This window comes from Eriocheir sinensis, chromosome 4 (assembly GCF_024679095.1).
Source record: "Eriocheir sinensis breed Jianghai 21 chromosome 4, ASM2467909v1, whole genome shotgun sequence".
NCBI classification, from domain to species: Eukaryota; Metazoa; Arthropoda; class Malacostraca; order Decapoda; family Varunidae; genus Eriocheir; species Eriocheir sinensis.
Window position 1 is genome coordinate 22,718,310 of NC_066512.1, and position 18,543 is coordinate 22,736,852.

Sequence of the window (18,543 nt, forward strand, 5' to 3'; positions counted from 1 at the left end):
CTCTTATCACATAGTAGGTCTAACAGTCTCTTACTGTTTTCTCTTGATAGTAAACAATCAGTTAAATTAAAAGTGGGAATCTATTAGTTTGTAATGTTATAAACAAATTAAAGAGCAAAATTACTATATATGCCAATTTTACCAGTGTTCTGGATCTGGATCTGGATGAATAATGCACAGGGCACCTGTATAGGTGCACAACACGCATATTTAAGTGTTCATCAAGTACATTTCACCTTGTTCGGCAGAGTTGTTCTTTAAAGACACAACCCTAAACTTACTCACCAAAAACTGCTCTGTAAATAGATTCAACCTACCTTTATTCCTATGGTGGCATAGATATATCAGTCATATAATCTAGTGGGTTTCAGCAGACATCAGTAGTGCGTAGAGGTGGGATTTCAAGTTACGAAAACATACACGGTAAAATTACTCAATTTTTATATAAGCGTCCTGAACATCTGCGGTTTATGCACATCCACGGGGGTCCAGTACCACATACCCGTGGACAAGGCAGGCCGACCGTATACTCTCACTCTTTTATGCCATAACATCACCGATTTCCTTTCCTGTAAAGGCAAGGAGGAAGTCATGAAGATTTGAAATGTGACTGCTTTGCACATTTGGAGGAATTTTAGATGGAGTCCAGTTTTCTAATTCAACCTCTCATAATATATATCTATATTTCTTTTAGTTGCCTCTTGTGTCACACAGTGCAGTGCAAACATATGATACGTTCCTGATCCCCGTGTCTAAGGAACTATGATAAACTGGTTATGGATTAAACAAGACAGTTAGGCATGGCTGTCAGAACCACATACATTATCCATCATCCTTTTAAAAATCACTATAGTACATATTAAAGACAACAACTCATTAAATATTCAATTACATATTAAAGATAACTCATTAAATATTCACACACCAATCAATAAACCCCTAAGTAGTCTTCATCTATTTCTTAGTTTATCCAGTACAAAACACAATGAAAATATTTACTTTGAATAAGGAAAGTAGTAACTAACTTGACTTTCATGATGACTGACAACACATTTTTACATGAGCAGCAGTGAAGCATTATGCTACTGAAGAAGATTTAACATCACACTGAGTGTTCTCATACTGCCACGACCACATCAAATGACCAGGTCCTCCAGGTCTTTCATCAGCTTTTCCTCTGTGGCAATCTTTTCCAGTTGATCTTTCTCTAAAGTCTTCCCACTCTCAAGCTCTCCTTTAAGCTTTGCAATTGCATTAAGTTTCTGAAACACAATAAGAACAATATAAGTGAAAAAATTATCAATAACTGTTTTTTATTACAATCTTAACTACACATTAGAGACCATACCCAAATACAAACAAAAAATTAACAAATAAGTTAATAAATAAATAAAAATCTACTTAAATTAATAATTTATAGCAAACATTCTCCACCATTGTGAAATATATATACTTTACTTCTCATAAGAAAATTATAAAAGTGAAGGAAAATAGTTAATAAAAGTTATAGTAGGATAAAATATGTACTTCCTATCTTGATTGACACAATGTTTTACAAATTATATAAATTTTTAATTCTGAAAGGGAAAGCTCCAGGAATGCCTAAAGCAAACCCTCAGTTGAAGAAAAGTAACACCTACTGATCAAAACATTTTTATTAGGCTGGAAGTGATAAATGCATCTAGGACTTTAGTGCATCTCCAATGCTGGAAAATGTGGTAACTACCAAAATTGATCATTCATCATCATCATTTCGTTTAACGTCCGTTCTCACTCTTCCTGAGCAGTTGGATGCTTTATGGCTCTCCTCCATTTTACTCTGTCTTCTGCCCAATGCTCATCCAATCCCATCAATGCCAAGTCTTCCTGTATACACCTTCTCCACATTTTCCTAGGTCTACCAACTGGTCTCCTTCCTTCTACCTACAATCTCTCCAAAACTTCCAGCACTGTATCCTCCCCTGCTCTCTTTACATGTCCAAACCATCAGAGTCTTTCCCTTCTGAGCACTGTTTCCAGGTCCTCTACTCCACATCTGTTAGCTACATCTGCACTGGACACCCTGTCTTGTCATTGAAGATACTAATTTAATTTAATTTGTTTTTATTAAACCACTTTATGTAAAATAGCACATATATGTTAATTTATCTATCCAACTACTTTTATATATATATATATATATATATATATATATATATATATATATATATATATATATATATATATATATATATATATATATATATATATATATATATATATATATATATACTAAGTTTTTACCTTCTTAATGTTTCTTATCTTCTTATCTTTTTCAGGATTTCCAGTCAATTCAACATTTGAGCCGCATGACTGAATGCCTGGTTCTGTGGAGGCTGATCCCGTGCTCTGTTTGCTGGTTTCATCTTTTCCCTCCTCCTCCCGTTTTTTCTTTGCTGCTTCTCTCTTTTTTTTGTTTTTCAGGGCTGCTTTAGACAGCTGCTGGGGTGCTGAAAATATTAACAATTAATATGAGTGAATCACAAACTCTTATATTATACATAAGGTAAAAATTGTTCAAAAGCCCAATAAAATATTAATGGAAATAATTTTCTCTCAAGCATGGGAAGATATTAACAATGAAAGAATCAAGGATTGACACAACCTTAATGGAAACTGCATGTCATGCTACCATACAATGTCCATGTAACTTTACCCACTGATTCCTTCCCTGTATTAAGATAATGCAATACATTTTCTCCCCATGAGCATGAATTCCCCTACTCAATCTGTTGCTAATTCTATCAGGTTGTGTACCTTCATTTTTTAAATTCCTTTCTTCTAAACAACTTGTATTCATGCAGCAGCACAGTAAATCCCTAATGTCTCCAATATCTATGTATACATCCTTAAACTGAAAAGCTTCAAACATCTTGAATCCCACATATAACATTGCCTAAACAGTGTTCACAGTCCTGGAGGTACCTAATACTAGAATGCTTATCATTCATCAAGTTAATACCTGCATTTCTACTTGCTATCTAGCAATATTCCTCTCTTTGCTTTCGGTACAATTCATTTTAGAAGTTCACCGACTCATTTCCACCATTACTTTCCTGGAAGGGACCGTCTGGCTATATTTCAAGCAAAAGGGATTGTCTTGGTTTTCTTATGCGTTATATATAACACTAATTTGAACAGGCGGTGGCTGAGTGGTTAGAGTGCGGGTCATGCATTCACCACGTGATGGAGGACGCAGGTTCGAATCCGCCACTACCACCTGGGATTTTTCAACCACCGAGTGGCTCAAGACTACCCACATGCTGTCCTGAAGACCACCCATCAACCCGGCCTCTAGAGGAAACTGTCCAAATGAATCAAGAACGAGCTCCAGGGGGCAGCATAAACCAAGAAAAGATGGCGCCACTATAAAACACTTGCCTCCGCCATGACGGGCTGGGGCCGCCTACCATCCAGGCCAATCAAGAAAGCCTACTGGGGCTATAGGTTGGCACATAAAAAATTAAAAAAAAATAATAATAAAAAAAATTAAAAAAATAAAAAAAAATGGACAGGCAACCCCCATTATTTGAACACCTGTCGTCACTCTCAAGCAGTCTCTCCTTTGCCAGTTCCTTCCTCACAGTTTCCTTCCCCCCATTCCCTTTACTCTACCATTTCTCTTTCCTCCTTATTTTTCCTACTCACACAATTAGAACCATAATCATTCTTCTAATGACCCCTGCGTCTAATACATCCGGCTTCAACTGGTACCCTTTTTAGTGCAAAAAATTTATCAAAACCCATTCTCTCCCTTTCCTAACCCCATCCTTATTCATCATCTAAACTTTTATCAATTATTTTCATCATCCCTTAATTTAAAAACCTTTCATATACTTGTTCCAGCCCATTTAGTAAGCTTATTCCTCTAAACTGTTATCCCTACTTCATTTGGCAAACAGGTTAATTATTTTCAGGAAATATTCCATTACTAACCTTCTTCTTTTGGTGGGTTGTCCATTTGACTCAAAAACTTCTTCTCTGTATTTGTGGCCCCAACAATGCCTTTTCCTCCTCTTTGGGAAGGAGGGATATACCTCTGTTTTGAAGCTGCAAAGATATATATTGTATCTTACTGTTTCCTGTGTTGCACATAGTAAATGAAATGTAATACAGGAAGACATCTAACTCTTCACCCTGGAAACATTGATATTCCCAAGGTACATGAAAAGAGCAGAAAGGGATGGAATAGGTTAAACTGTTTTTAAAGGAATTATGGAGGTTCAGGTGCAGAAATATGCATGAGTATGAGGATGAAATAAGAACATGAAGAACATGAGATAACCAGTCTTAGCAACCACCAATCCCCCCCCTCACTGCACACACACACACAGAACACAGATGCTCGCTATACACAAGGACCCTTTTGAAGGTATAATTAGTGGAGTCGACATGGTTACCAGATTACCACCATCAGCCTTTTTCACCAAATGACAGTTCTCCATGTTCCTTGATTTCCAGCAACCTGTCTGTTCTGAAGTCCTGTATGTTATTCTGCACAATCTCATTCCATATCTTCTTCACTCTACCTCTAACTACTTCACAATCAACATCACATCACTCACCCTCTTCAACCTACAACCCTTGTCAATCTTTTCTACATGTCCAAATCCTCTAAATTTACTCATCACTACAATAATATGTACATTCAAGTCCTGTTACTTCTCAAGTTTTCATTGAAATCTCAGCTTCACCAGGCCTAACATCAGAAATGCAGTGTATGTCAACCTGGCCATCCTGCTTTCTGTATGCCTCAGCCTGAATATCTTCTTCCCGCCTCTTTAAGTTTCACTACCATAGAGCACTGCATTTCTGATACAAGCTAACAAAAAAAAATGGAAGTCAAAGCAGCATCCCTCACCAACTGCTGTTGAAGAGGAGATTCCAGAAACAGGTTTGGTGGAAATAGCAAAGGGTTGAGCTGCATCTGGGCATGGAACCCACGAAGCTTCATAAAGTTCTTCATGAGAAGTCTCTTGCTGCAAGACAGCAGTGTAATGCCACACCTTGTATCTGGAAGAAGGAAAATATCCCTCAGTAATATGCAACCTGGGATAAAACCTGTATTTTGGCTTTACTATTATTATCTTTCCTTTCAGCTAAATACATTCTACTTATAAACAATTATGTAAAGATAATTGTGAATGCTAAGACACTTTCAGACTGCCCTCCCACTCAGTGCTAAAATATTATCAAACATGGTGACATACATCAGTCTTGAACATATGGGTGGTTATATTCTGAAAATGTCACTATGAAATATAAAGCAAACACTTATTTTATTAATAAAAGCATGAATGCAGTTTTATAACATCACATGTGCAGTCGCATAGTTATCAGATTTTACTCTTTAACCCCTTCAACACGAGAATGCGTATACTGCGTCCTTACGTGCCCCATACCATATCCGAGGACACGCATACTGCATCCTGGCTCGCTTTTACTAATATACGAGTTATTTTATCTCTATATTTATGCTTACATCTCAAAATTATCAATTAATTTATGTTTCTTTATGTACACCATTTAATTCTGCATGTTTTCATATATAATACATGATGATTATGTTGAGTTTATGGCTGAAAACTTGTTATATTCAATAGCGACATTTGAAATTTGGCCCGCAAGGCGATCTCAGATAGGCGCGGGGCGCTGTTTTGGCCCGGCCATAGTGAAGGGGTTAAATCAATTTAATTCCCTTAGTAAAGAGGCTTTCTATCTAAGAAAGTAAGCTCTTTCCTTGTTGATTTTTAATGAAGTTGCTGCCAGGATAAGCCTTTGTTCCTCTCAATAAAAGCATTCACACCTAATATCTATGACTGACTGACTAATGAGTTCTTTATTGTGTAACTTTTCTGTTGGTTCACTGAGTAAGTTTGTTTATATTAAATATTATGCCATGTTGCATCCTCGTGTAACAATAATTTACCGCCCAATAAAAATGGCTTTTCTTACCCATTATTGACCTTGAGACGAGCATAACAGGTGGACGTCAGAAGGTATTGGCCACATGGAGACCAGCTATGGTGTGTAGTGTCAGGACATTCAGTTTCACCAATCTTTTTGTTCAATTTAATATCCCACATCTGAAAAAAAAAAAATAATAATTAGGGGTTTTGTAATGACCCCAAAATCATATCAGGTTAGTAATCCTAATTTTTCCTCAACAAACCTAAACATAGCTCAAGTGCCCTTCCTGATATAACACCTTCCCTCATGACACATACATACATACATCATGTTCCTCTTCTTCCCTCAGTACATAAGTCTGTTTATTGCCAATATTGTTAATACAGTCTTCATAACTTTGATAAATGTTTATAATACCTAACATAAACTACATATAAGTTTGTTTATATCAAGTGTTATACATGCCATGCTGCATCCTCTTGAGTAACAATTCTTTCTGATGCTTGCTCACATTCTAATCTCACCTCCCATGTCTTGCTAGGCCCCCTAACACCCCATTTCTCCCTTCCTACCTCTACCCCAAAGGCACATTGTTGTCCCTGCAGCTCAATCTTCTCAGCTTAATGTTTAACACCATTAGGCAAGTCAGTGTCACCCAGTCCTTACAGCTCCATTTAACCCTTTGGTCCCACTCATTCCTTTCCCCTACTCCAGACAGTGGCTGGGGATAGCAAATCACCTTGCCAAGTGGTAAGGTTAGGTGTACATGAAGGATGGAGAGTAGAGGAGCAAAATACATAAAAGGCAGGACATGAAAGGATAACATTTTTCTATTAACCCGAGAACGTCAGCAGACCCTTTTCAGGGCTTTCACGAGTCGTGGCTGTGGTACGATGGACCCTAAAAAGGGCTCACCATAAAACCCCTAATTCAAGCTAATTGTAGGCAGTGGTGGCATAGAGCAACCCATCATACATGCCCTGGGTCATTATGGTGGGTGAGTGATTTTGAGATGGGCTTTTTTTTGTCATAGGTGGTGCTGTAAGGTCATGGCAGACTGAATTAGCTATCCATACAGTAATCACTTGTCAAATTCTCTAAAGTAGACAACAAGCGTCTCTCAGCTAGATGTCACGCGTCACGACTGTTTATTTTGTAATAAACACCACCCAAAAAGAATGGAGTTTAAGTAAAAGTAAATATTTCTAACGGCTTTATGGTTATGAGAGGAGTACTCTGAAGTACATTCCATGCTCTTTTCATAGTCTCAAAATGCAGTGTAATTTTGACGTTTCTCAACCACTTCTAAGCTTTCCCATAGCCGAAGCCCACGGGTTAAGACTGCATCCTTTTAAACACTTCCATATCAGAATTTTCCAAAGCCTCTCCAATGGTAAGCATATGTCTGTGTCTGTTGCAACTTTGCTGGATAATGGCAAGGTAAGGGATACATCATATGGGCTTATTACCATGGTGGGAAAGGCATGACATACAAGGAACTTCTGGTCTGGCTGATAGGGCTTACATAAGAGTTCATGCTACCTTTAGAAACATGAAGGCCTAGACTACAAAGTTTTCGATTCAAAATCAAGACTAATTTTATATATATTTGCTACCTTACAGAATAATCAGTCAAGGATGCAAGTAACTGGAAAACATAATTAATCTTACCTCATACCTGGGCGAGATGTTCCCAAATCCCCCCACCAGTACAATGTTTCCTACTGGATTCACACTGACGGTATTTCTGGCTCCCTCACCAAACTCCGCCACAACTTCACACTTCTGGTTGAACATTGTTGCTTTGGACGGCATCGTTCCATAGACAGCAAAGAACTCTTGTCCATTTGGGCTCCAACAAACAGAATGAATATTTCCTGATTTTGCTGTGGAGAAAAATAAATTCAATAAGTATGGCTTAAGGGGAGAGTCCGCCGTGAAAATATGAAAGTAATTTTCAAAAAATACGAAATTGAGTTATATGGTCTATGGCTTTCGAATGGTAGAATTTTTTCAGTCAGACATAGATTTAAATGCCAACAGCGATATTTAAATGGCTACTGAGAGGGCGTGGCACGCTGACTGCGGCGCATTAGCTGGCATGCCAAAGTATGGAATAAATGTTGGAAAATCAAACATATAGCAATCTTCAGGGTGAAGTTTTTAACCCATGTAACAGTTTTGGAACACAATTATGGATATGGAAAGTGCAACCTGCTCACAAAAATGTTTGGAACAAATGAATACATAGAAAAGGGATTAGAAATGAGAGAAAAGAGAAAGACTACACCGAAGAAGACAATAAAGAAGAGGAAGACAGACAAATTCATTCCAACCAATAGCTATGCACCTGGAGAGTACTGATTGAACCTTGCAACAATGAGGGGCGTGGCGCGCCCTGACACCCTTGCCTTTGAGCGATTATTACCTTTATAAGGGGGGACAAGGTGCCTGATACTTTTATGCACTCACTGATATGTGATTACTGATCCCAAAAAATTCATATGAAAGTAGCATTGACAGTATAGTACCTTCACTGGGTCGAAGAACTTTAGCAAAACTTTAATCACGTTTTTCTCAAAACTAGTACAAAATGAACATAAAATTATTTTTTGCTTTTACTTTCTGCATGATTTTCATGAAACTTTAAGACATACAAGATCATGAACGTAGTAAAAATTGCCAATATGTTTTTTTTGAAAAACGGCATAGTTTCGATATATGGGAAACTTTTCCCCCAAAAAAATTCAAATATCAAACATTTTTTTTTAAATTGACAAAAAGTTCTCATAAAAACATCTTGACAAATTGTTAGAATAACAATGAATTATCAGATGTGCATGTCACAAGAAAGTCCATAAAAAAAATGGCTGAGAAAAATTAATTCAAATTTTCATAAAAAACAAAAACTAGTTTTCTGAATTTTTCATTTCATCTGATCAGCTTGAAATTTTCATATGATAACAAAGGTACTAATATATACAACATATAAATTATTCATGACCATAGATGCAATTTTAATCCACGGGGGCCTTTCTCCTTAACCTTACGAAAGGTGATTAAAGAATTAGAAGTATACTGCCTACGACTTGAACTCTTTCAAGAGGAGGGTATCAGGACACCTCTCCACCCGAAATTGACCTCTCTTTTTGGACACTTCTTTGACCTCTATTCAGGAGCAGCGAGTAGCGGGCATTTTTTTTTCTTTTTTCTCTTTATGCCCTTGAACTGTCTCCTAAGCTGTAAAAAAATATAAAAAAGTAAAAAAAAAAAAAAAACTTACGTCCTTCTGAAGCAAAGAAACATCATTCATATCAGTTTCATGTCAGGGTTAGTTCAATCAGGGAAATAATAACTGATCAACTATGTGTGTCTGTTGAGATAACTTATTAGCTTTTATGCTACTCTTGCTTTTTATTTTCCCAGTACATTTATTCCCTACACCAAAACTGTTCAGGCATTCTTATTCTTTTTCTATCACTACTTTCACAGTGATATGGATTCCTTACCCACCTTGGCAGTGAAATTCCCTCTTTCAAACCATTACATTAAAAAAATAAGACACTGACTTTTTATTTTTTTTACCTTTGGCCCATGGTGCTGCTGGGCTTTCATGTTGGGGTATATATGGGACGGTGCTTGCAGCTAAAAGGGAACAGAAGTGCTAAGTTATCCCTGAGATACATTTAGCACTGGAAAGATCTTACTTCAATTATGCGGTGCAATTCTGTGAACCTGACCTTTCCTATTCACTTGCATTTATATTACGTTACAATATTCTAAAAGAAATCTTTAAATTCTAAATTAGGATTAAAGTAACCAGCAATGCAATAATTCTATCAGTTTCATGACTTACTAAAAGTTATCCTTGTGGAGTCCCCTTGGATGTTCAGGTAAAACAGCATCTGCTCCCCATAGTATGAGGTGCCTGATTTGTCAACCTCAGCAGCTGTCAGAAGCAGACAAGCCGTGGACTGCTTGTTCCAGAGGGTGGTTACACTGTCAGCCTGCATAAAAATCATCCATCATCAGTATATGGGAATGGAAGAAAAATTTATATGAATATAATGGTTTTTTGGTCAAGCAATTCAATTTCAATACTACTGAAAGGTAAAGTCGGGAGTACATGCTTCAGCTATGTGTGGCCTTGGTGCTCATCTCCATCTCACTGGCCTTGAGCCTGGGATGGGCACGATCCCATTACCCACAGACACAAAGCAGGTGTGACGGAGACAAATAATGTAAAAAGGCCCAAGGGGAAATCATTCTGCTTTTTCTCTCTTTTCTCCTTAAAAGTTGAAAAGTTTAGTTCCTTCAAGCTCTTCACATGACCAACTTTTAAACTTGGCTGTATTCTTGTTCCTACTCTAGTTGGTACTTCCTCAATTTCTTCCTCCAATAGCCCTCCTCAACATTTGCAACTGCAGTTGTTTCTTTAGACTTTTCTATCTCCTTTATCTCATTTACGTTCTTAATAACTTGGTCAGTCTCTGTTCAAGAACACTACCACACATTTGTTTCTCTCAAATGTATTCTTTATCACTTTTCCGTTCTTTAATATTCCCGCTCATAATGCACTCACTGTTTTGGGTGACTTTTCTACTACTGCTGGCACTGAGAGAGTTGGCTTTGAGTTGTGTGTTGGTCTCCATGACTGATACCAGGAACACCAACAGTTCCTACTTCTGAAGTCTGCACAGTCCAGGACACTCACAACTGCAGGTTCTTGGTACCAAAGACCAGAACTGCACTGATGGACTTAATATTGCAATGCTGAAGGAGTACAGCAGTGGAGGAGACTGACCACATCCTCATTAGCACTGTTTTCTCTAATACTGTAGTCACACTCTTATTGATCATGTGCTCCTAAACAATGATAGACAATCTGGAAACTGTAGATTTTGTTCAGTATTTCATTATCCAAGAATTGCTATTCACTTATTCAATAAGTGACAGCTTGAAACTGAACTTGAAATTGACGCATATCCACCTAAAAGTTGTCACCGATAAGGCTAACTAGATATCCAAACAAATGTTGCAAACTATCATGGAGATTTTGTCATGAAATGTACTCTGATTTCAATTAATTCATCACCAATTTCATAAATTTAAAAGTAAATAACCCATGAGACAATACCTTAAAAAAACTCTTGTTGGCCAAGGCACTGGTAGTGTCTTGGAAATTTGGATAACGGTAGAGATGAACGTAAGCTGGACTCCCTTTTGCACCTGTAGGAATACAATGGTTGCAGTCATCATTTATGAAAGTATAATTTTAACCATTTTTTCTGAGAGATAAGGCACATGACATATAAGATGCACCTCAGTTTAGTGTGTGTTAGACAGCACTGATACTTGCCTGGCACAAAAAAGGTGACATGATGGTTTTGAGTGGATGGCGATAAACTGAAGGATCGCACTTTTGGGAGAATCTTCTTTACAGCAATGTTTTGAAGGTCATCAGCTTTATAAAAATGCACTTCATTGGTGACATTCCGAGCAAAAATAGTTTCATCATGTGTCCATTGTGGCTCCCTGAAATAAACAAAGTTAATGTCAACACCTTAGAAAATAAATTACTATGGAGTGTAATGAAGCAGAACTCTACTTTTTCATTTGTTAAAAATTGGGGAGGATGATTGAGAATCTTACCTTGCAAGACGTGGTTAAATTTATAATTCAATAGATTGGTCGCAGATTTAATAATATAAACCCACATGCTTAATATTTATCCTCACTTTTACTTAGTTGGTCTCTAAGACTATATTACTAAACAAGTCCACATTCTCCCCTCTATGCAGTATTTTTACTCGCCCTTGACTCACACAAACAGCAATTTAATGAACAGCAGACAGATTTTCCAATTTAAGTCAAGTAATATGGGGAACTCCCCGCTAACATTGATGGTATGTGGCGATACTGGCAAAGAGTCTTCTTAGCATCAGGCCTAGGGTTGCAAAGGGTGGGAAAGTTTCCAGAAAAAGAAACTTTCCAAGGTAAGTTTCCAGGAATTTTGGGGAATTTTCAAATTTTTCACACGTGTGTTAGTATTAATAAACAAACCAGGTTTGGTTAATATAACTATTAACTAAATAGTTTTGAGCAACAAAAAATGTACTTCCAATGGGTTAAGTATAGAAAGTCTAATTTAGTAAGGAAGAACAGATGACTTTTCTGAGTCAAGACGTATGATACCTTTTTGTGGTTTTGTTAGGCTAGGTTACGTTTAGGGCATCTTCAAACACATAACAGGTGACAGACAGCTTATGGCACAAAATAACAAAAAATGACCTCACTCAGTCAGTAAGGAAGCATACATGATTTTTCTGAGTCAAGACATATGGTAACTTTTTGCAATTTTGTTAGGTTAGGTTAAGTTTGGGGTATCTTCAAACATATGATAGCCAGCAACTCATGGTATAAATCAACAAAGAATAACCTCACTTTGTTGTATAGAAAGTCTCATTAGTAAGGAAGCATATGTGAATTTTCTGAGTCAAGACATATAGTAGCTGTTTGGGGTTTTGTTAGGTTAGGTTAAGTTTAGGGTATCTTCAAATACATGATAGCCACCAACTTATGGTATAAATCAACAAAGAATAACCTCACTCTGTTGTATAGAAAGTCTCATTAGTAAGGAAGCATATATGAATTTTCTGAGTGAGGACATATAGTAGCTGTTTGGGGTTTTGTTATGTTAGGTTTGGTTAAGTTTAGGGTATCTTCAAACACATGATACCCAGCAACTTATGGTATAAAGCAACAAAGAATAAGCTCACTTTTGTTATATAGAAAGTTTCATTAGTTAGGAAGCATATATGAATTCTTTTAATCAAGACTTATAGTAACTGTTGGGATTTTGTCAGGTTAGGTTAGGTTAAATTTAGGGTATCTTCAAATGCATGATAGCCAGCAACTTATGGTATAAATTAACAAAGAATGGACTTACTTTGTTGTATAGAAAGTCTCATTAGTAAAGAAGCATATATGAATATTCTGAGTCAAGACATACTTAGTAACTGTATGGGATTTTGTTAGGTCAGGTTAGGGTAAGTTTAGGGTATCTTAAAACACATGATAGCCAGCATCTTATGGCATAAATATAGAAAGTCTCATTAGTAAGGAAGCATATATGAATTTTCCAAGTCAAGACCTATAGTAACTGTTTGGGGTTTTGTTAGGTTAGGTTAGGTTAAGTTTGCGGTAGATATCTTCAAACACATGATTACCAGCACCTTATGATATAAATTAACAAAGAATAGGTAACCTCACTTTGTTGTATAGATAGTCTAGTCCTAGTCAGGCCAATATATAAAGTATAAATGGTAAAGTTGGAGATTTCTGGTCCCATTCCTCACTTTGGGACCAATGGGGCCACCAAATATTTACTGTTGTATAAAATGGATATAAAAAAACTGCAGGAGATTCTTGTTTTCCTTGGCCCACAGGTGAAGTCCCAAACTAGCCTCTTTACAAGTTCCATCTACTATATAAAGACCACTTACCAGTTTATTTGACTTTGTTGAAAGAAAGCTTTGAGCAACTTCTTCCCACACACATCATATACACTCAAGTTTGGTTGGACTTGACTCTGGTCTGTTGTTTCTGGAAAAGACAGAGGCATTTAAAATTATAGTATTTATGAGGAAAAATGGAAAAGGTGATTCCAGTGATCTTAGTACTAGCTAGAAATATTACAAGGCAAAGTGGGGATTTACCCAAGTAGATTTTACCCTCACACTCTGCAGTAGGAAGAATGCAACTGCAGTTCAGGCCAAACTTTTTAAGGAAATAGGCTTCCTGATGTTATGGTACCCTCGTCTAACTCGAGCCTCGAAGCGCGCCATCAAACATCACCTCACCAATCTGATTCACGCACGAATCCTCGAAGCCTCACCAGCACCAGCTCGCTTACTTGAGGACTCGTGACTCCGCATCGAAGCTTCACCCACCATTCAGCTGAATGCCCCGAAGCCTCACACTGCGCTGACCGTCTCGCCCGCCGAGGTTATAAATATACGTCCAGCTGCTAACCGCGGCAGTCTCAATCAAAGGCAGTTCACTCTCCGAGGACGCAAAGAGCTCTTCACTTGTCGTGAGCTAACCAGGATTCACCAAGGGGTCTGACACACACTCACACACTTACATACACACATCTATCCACGTACCCATTCTCATGTGTATATATATTTGTGTTCCTTATGTGTAATTCTAACTCTCAACTAAACGCCTCAGTGAACCAATATTTCGTTCCACAATTGTAATTCATATTTGGTTCCTCAAAGGTAATTCTCATACTTGGTTCCTCATTAATAATTGTAACTCTAACTAGTTAAACACCTCAGTGAACCAACCTACTTACTCTTATCATTATAGCATTGCCTATTTTGTCATATGTTCTCTTCTGATGTCAAGCAATTATTTGTCTTATTAGGTTAAGTTTTAATAATAAGTAAAATTACCATTTACTTTCACTTAACCTTACAATTATGTTATGTCACAGTTAGCTATATTTTCAACACAAAATCAACCCCTAGATGTCAGTTAACTGTATTCATAACACTGATAATGACTATTTTTTTAAACATTTTATACTGCTTACAATGTCCTCTCTTAATCTGAATCAGAAACTGAGAATCCAACTTACTGACATACGATTCCCAAACAGCTAAGTAATTTCCCTGGGAAGAGAAGCATATTTCTTGTGCTCGAGGATGCTTCAATGATCCAATCTTTGTCCAATCTGGTGATTCAGCCAAATGCACTCTGAAAAATTGTTATTAATAAATAAAGTGAAAAAAAGTATGGTGAATATGACTTATATTATAAAGTTCAACTATAAAGTGTATCCTGATACTGATGGCTACTTAATAGCTTGTCATCTACATGAGCAAAAAAATTTAAAGCATATAAACCAATGATAAGCTGGACACCTCAGGAATCATCCAACTTAGCTTATTTTGGACAACTCCAAGACAAGACAGAAATAAAACTTGACAAAGACACTCCGGGTCAATTGAACAATTGCCCCCCCAGACCGCTCTGGTGAGGCGATTCTTCAGTTGGGCAGAGTTGGGGGGGCAATTCTTCAGTTGATGACAGGACTACAGCGGGCGGCCAAAACCTCACCGGTAGACGTGACATCAGGGGATCAAAACCTCAGCAGTTGACCTGACCTTACCTTAACTCCTCAATGGTGGACCTGACATCAGAGGATCAAAACCTCACCCTAACATTTTTGACTAACCTGACACAACTTGTGATCAGTTTTAGCACCATTGGGTTCATGTATTCTGTCTATTGTTCAACATGGCCCATGACACATTCAAGCCTGTCGTGCTCCCTTTGCTGACTGAGGATCCTTTGCCTGTGATCAATTGGCTTAAACAACATCGACTTTCTTCACTCATATCTGCAGGAATTTATGTGGTGCGACCGATTTTTTGCCAATGCATTTGAAAATCAGTGTATTTATTTTTTCCACTCAATTCCCTATGTGAAAAATGCAAAAAATAAAGTGCTCCACATATGCTGTGTATTCTCACACCCATTTAGTATACATTTACATAACAATAAAACTATTAGTTATAAATAATGCAATATATAGAATATAAGATTATGCATAATAAATGGCATAAACCAAATATAACATATAATTTCCGATATTTCTAGTCGGGGGGGCGATTCTTCAGTTGAGCAGAGTTGGTGGGGCGAATCTTCAATTGGGAACTCTGGGGGGGCGATTCTTCAATTGATCCGACACTCCAAATAAGTAAAATTAAATAAATTAATCTACACATCTGTGACCATTACCTTTTCACATACCCCTTTGAATGAGGCAATGTACCCCACTTGTGAGAAAACTGCTATACAAGAAAACCTTTCCTCCTGCAGCTCAGAATTACATCTTTAAGCCATGACACAGGTACCCACTTTTCAACCTTCCCTTCTGCAGCTGTTTATCAAATCACATTATAAGACATCATAGTACACTACATAGTACAATGTCATACAACCATGCTGTCTACTAAAAACCTTTCCCTGCAACTGCTTTCATTGTACAAGTCATGCCACAGCTTTGCAACTTAACACACCGCTACACTCCCTTGCCACAAGGCCGCCATTCACACAACATTTTCCATGTGAAGAACATTCCAATGCCCAATAGATTAATTAAATAATCTGTAAATGATGACTTGGAAAGGGTCTCTGACACAATTCTAGCTGTACAAACATGAAGCAACTATCTAGTCAGTATAATCAGAAGAAAACACCCTCTTGAAATCACTTACTGGCCACCTTTAATCCATGCAATCTTACTCCCATCTTGGGAAAAAATGAAGGTCTTTACTCTTCCCTGCAAGTCTTCATTGTCTTCTGCCTTGCCATCTGAGAATATTATCCCTCCATTTGTGTGACCTGAAATGCAGAAAATTTAATGTGATTTGAAAATCATATTATGACACATGATAAAATTACAAAGAATATTTTATATGTGTAGATATTTCTACATTATTAAGATCTTTCTTCAGCAAACCAATTGATTAAACTATAACATTCACTCTCTAAGATTGCCATCATCAAAGTGACATAGTGTACCGATCTCCCTCATTTAAGTTTAAACATGAAGTCAGCTAACCTTATCCGAGGTTATATGGTACTAAGACCCTAATGGATGTTTTCATAATTATTTGCTTTCTTTTTTGTGAAATCCCTGGTTTTATGGAGGGGGGAGAGTAAAATTTAGGGAACTAGTGATTTTCAAGGAAAAAAAAAGGTTTCATCTGCCACTGTGAATTGGGTGGTTTGTGTATTGCTCAAAATTCCTCTCCACTATAATCTCTGCACAACCACAGTGTCATGAAACACACGAGAAATTAATCCAGACCAGGAAAGGGTTTTGCCGGCAACGGGGATCAAACCTGCAACCGGCGAGATGGGCAAGACACTCTTTGACCAGTCAGCCAAAGAGGTACCCCACTCACAGAGTGAGTTAAAGGAGGCTCTCCAATCAGGTGGGTCAGGCTTTACACTTTTGGGGGATATTTACCCAATTTAAAAACCAAGCTTCATGATAAATAACACATGGCATCAATTATTTACCAAACTGCTTCTTAAATAACTACATGGTATTAACTTATTTAATGAGCTGCTTGGTGAGCAGGCTCAGCTGGAAATCAATTGGAAAAAGTGTCAACCACCAGGGACTTCACTGTAAAGCTGGAGAAATGCCCTTAGCAAAAGGTTACTCTCGCTCATGGTTGGATTAATTTGAATATAATCATAGAATAACAACTAGTGATTTCTGACACAGATAACAGACATGAAAACACATTTCAGCCCGTGACAATCCTACATATGGCGGTGGGCGCGATGGCCGGGGTGGGCGGTGACGGGCGGCCAGGCAGGCGGCGCACACCACCGGGCCACACTAATCACTTCCCCATGGGGGCATCGCTGCACTGTGCACAAGTAATGGATGGTGACACTGCTAAAAACATTTGTCAAGTGTGTTATTCCAGCAGACTCACTAAACCACGCACGGTGCTGTTAGCCCTACACACGGCCCCTCAACACCTCCCAGCCCACCAGTGCCTTCATGGCGTTACAACACAATACGTACACGCCACAGCCCTCATGTTCCCGTGCCGTGACCGTCGCCGTCCTGCTGTGAGCCTCACTCGCGGCGTGTCCACATGCCTCGTGCCGCACACAGAGGCGGTCACTGCTGCTGCTGCTCGGCCCTGTACCAGTGACGCCGACGGGCAGACATGTTACTTCTCCATCAGACCACGATTTGGCATTTATTTCATTTATTACCGCTTGCTACTTTTGTTTTTTCTTCCATTTTATCGTTTTTGGTTTATTGAAAGTTGTGAGGCTTCATTTGTTGTGCAAATGAATATTAACCATAATACATGACCATTACCTGGCTACCCGATGCGACAAAATGTGAAAACATAAGGGGGTCGATGCCCCCTTTGAGACGTTACCACAGAGTTAGACTCTGTGGACGTTACATATATATTTACCTGTCTTTTGGTGTCTCTCAGGAGGATCGTAGGTAAGATACTTTAGGGTTTTAGCTGTGGTGAGCCGGGGGTCGTGGCGCCGCGTGACGATGTGGGCTACATTAGTGCGTGGGTAGCACACACATTTCACGGCTATTTTCACACTTGTTTAGATTTCCCATCTCTTTCCTATGATTTTCAAGACTTGAAGATAGTGATATATATATATATATATATATATATATATATATATATATATATATATATATATATATATATAGATAGATATAGATAGATAGATAGATAGATAGATAGATAGATAGATAGATAGATAGATAGATAGATAGATAGATAGATAGATAGATAGATAGATAGATAGATATATATATAGAGAGAGAGAGAGAGAGAGAGAGAGAGAGAGAGAGAGAGAGTAAGGATAGGATAAATGCCTTACTGCCCAAAGAGGAGGGAATTCTGTTCTCTCTTGAAACAGTGATATTTGAAGGAGTCTGACTAATGTTCTCCTGAACCAGAATTAACCAGTCCTCAAACTCAATAGAGCTGAAGGCCTCTCTCTAGGGTC

General features: G+C 37.9%; 1 protein-coding gene across 3 annotated transcripts; it reads right to left on the reverse strand.

Annotated features, from left to right (window-relative positions):
* Positions 1–426: 426 nt before the first annotated feature.
* Positions 427–17,712, reverse strand: LOC127010001 (eukaryotic translation initiation factor 2A-like). Of its 3 annotated transcripts, XR_007762725.1 has the most exons (15): positions 17,573–17,712; positions 16,242–16,368; positions 14,597–14,715; positions 13,455–13,554; positions 11,309–11,484; positions 11,087–11,178; positions 9,806–9,956; positions 9,535–9,594; positions 7,621–7,835; positions 5,995–6,125; positions 4,901–5,052; positions 3,976–4,089; positions 2,284–2,489; positions 1,026–1,262; positions 427–569 (listed from the first exon to the last, which is right to left on the reverse strand). XR_007762725.1 is itself a non-coding variant. In XM_050883702.1 (14 exons), exons 1-14 carry the CDS (start codon positions 17,586–17,588, stop codon positions 1,137–1,139), a joined length of 1,785 nt encoding a protein of 594 aa, XP_050739659.1. In that variant the 5' UTR covers positions 17,589–17,712; the 3' UTR covers positions 427–1,136. The 3 variants fall into 3 exon arrangements, 2 of the variants coding, with proteins under 2 accessions (XP_050739659.1, XP_050739669.1); XM_050883702.1 differs by having other exon boundaries at positions 427–1,262; XM_050883712.1 differs by lacking the exon at positions 9,535–9,594 and having other exon boundaries at positions 427–1,262.
* Between the last annotated feature and the right edge of the window lie 831 nt (positions 17,713–18,543).

Excerpts from the sequence above, each read along its gene's own strand:
- LOC127010001 (XM_050883702.1), bottom strand. Across the intron at positions 13,555-14,596 it reads TGTTTGGGAATCGTATGTCA|AAACAACAGACCAGAGTCAA; the intron begins GTAAGTTGGATT and ends TGTCTTTTCCAG. Across the intron at positions 1,263-2,283 it reads AGATAAGAAACATTAAGAAG|AAACTTAATGCAATTGCAAA; the intron begins GTAAAAACTTAG and ends ATTGTGTTTCAG.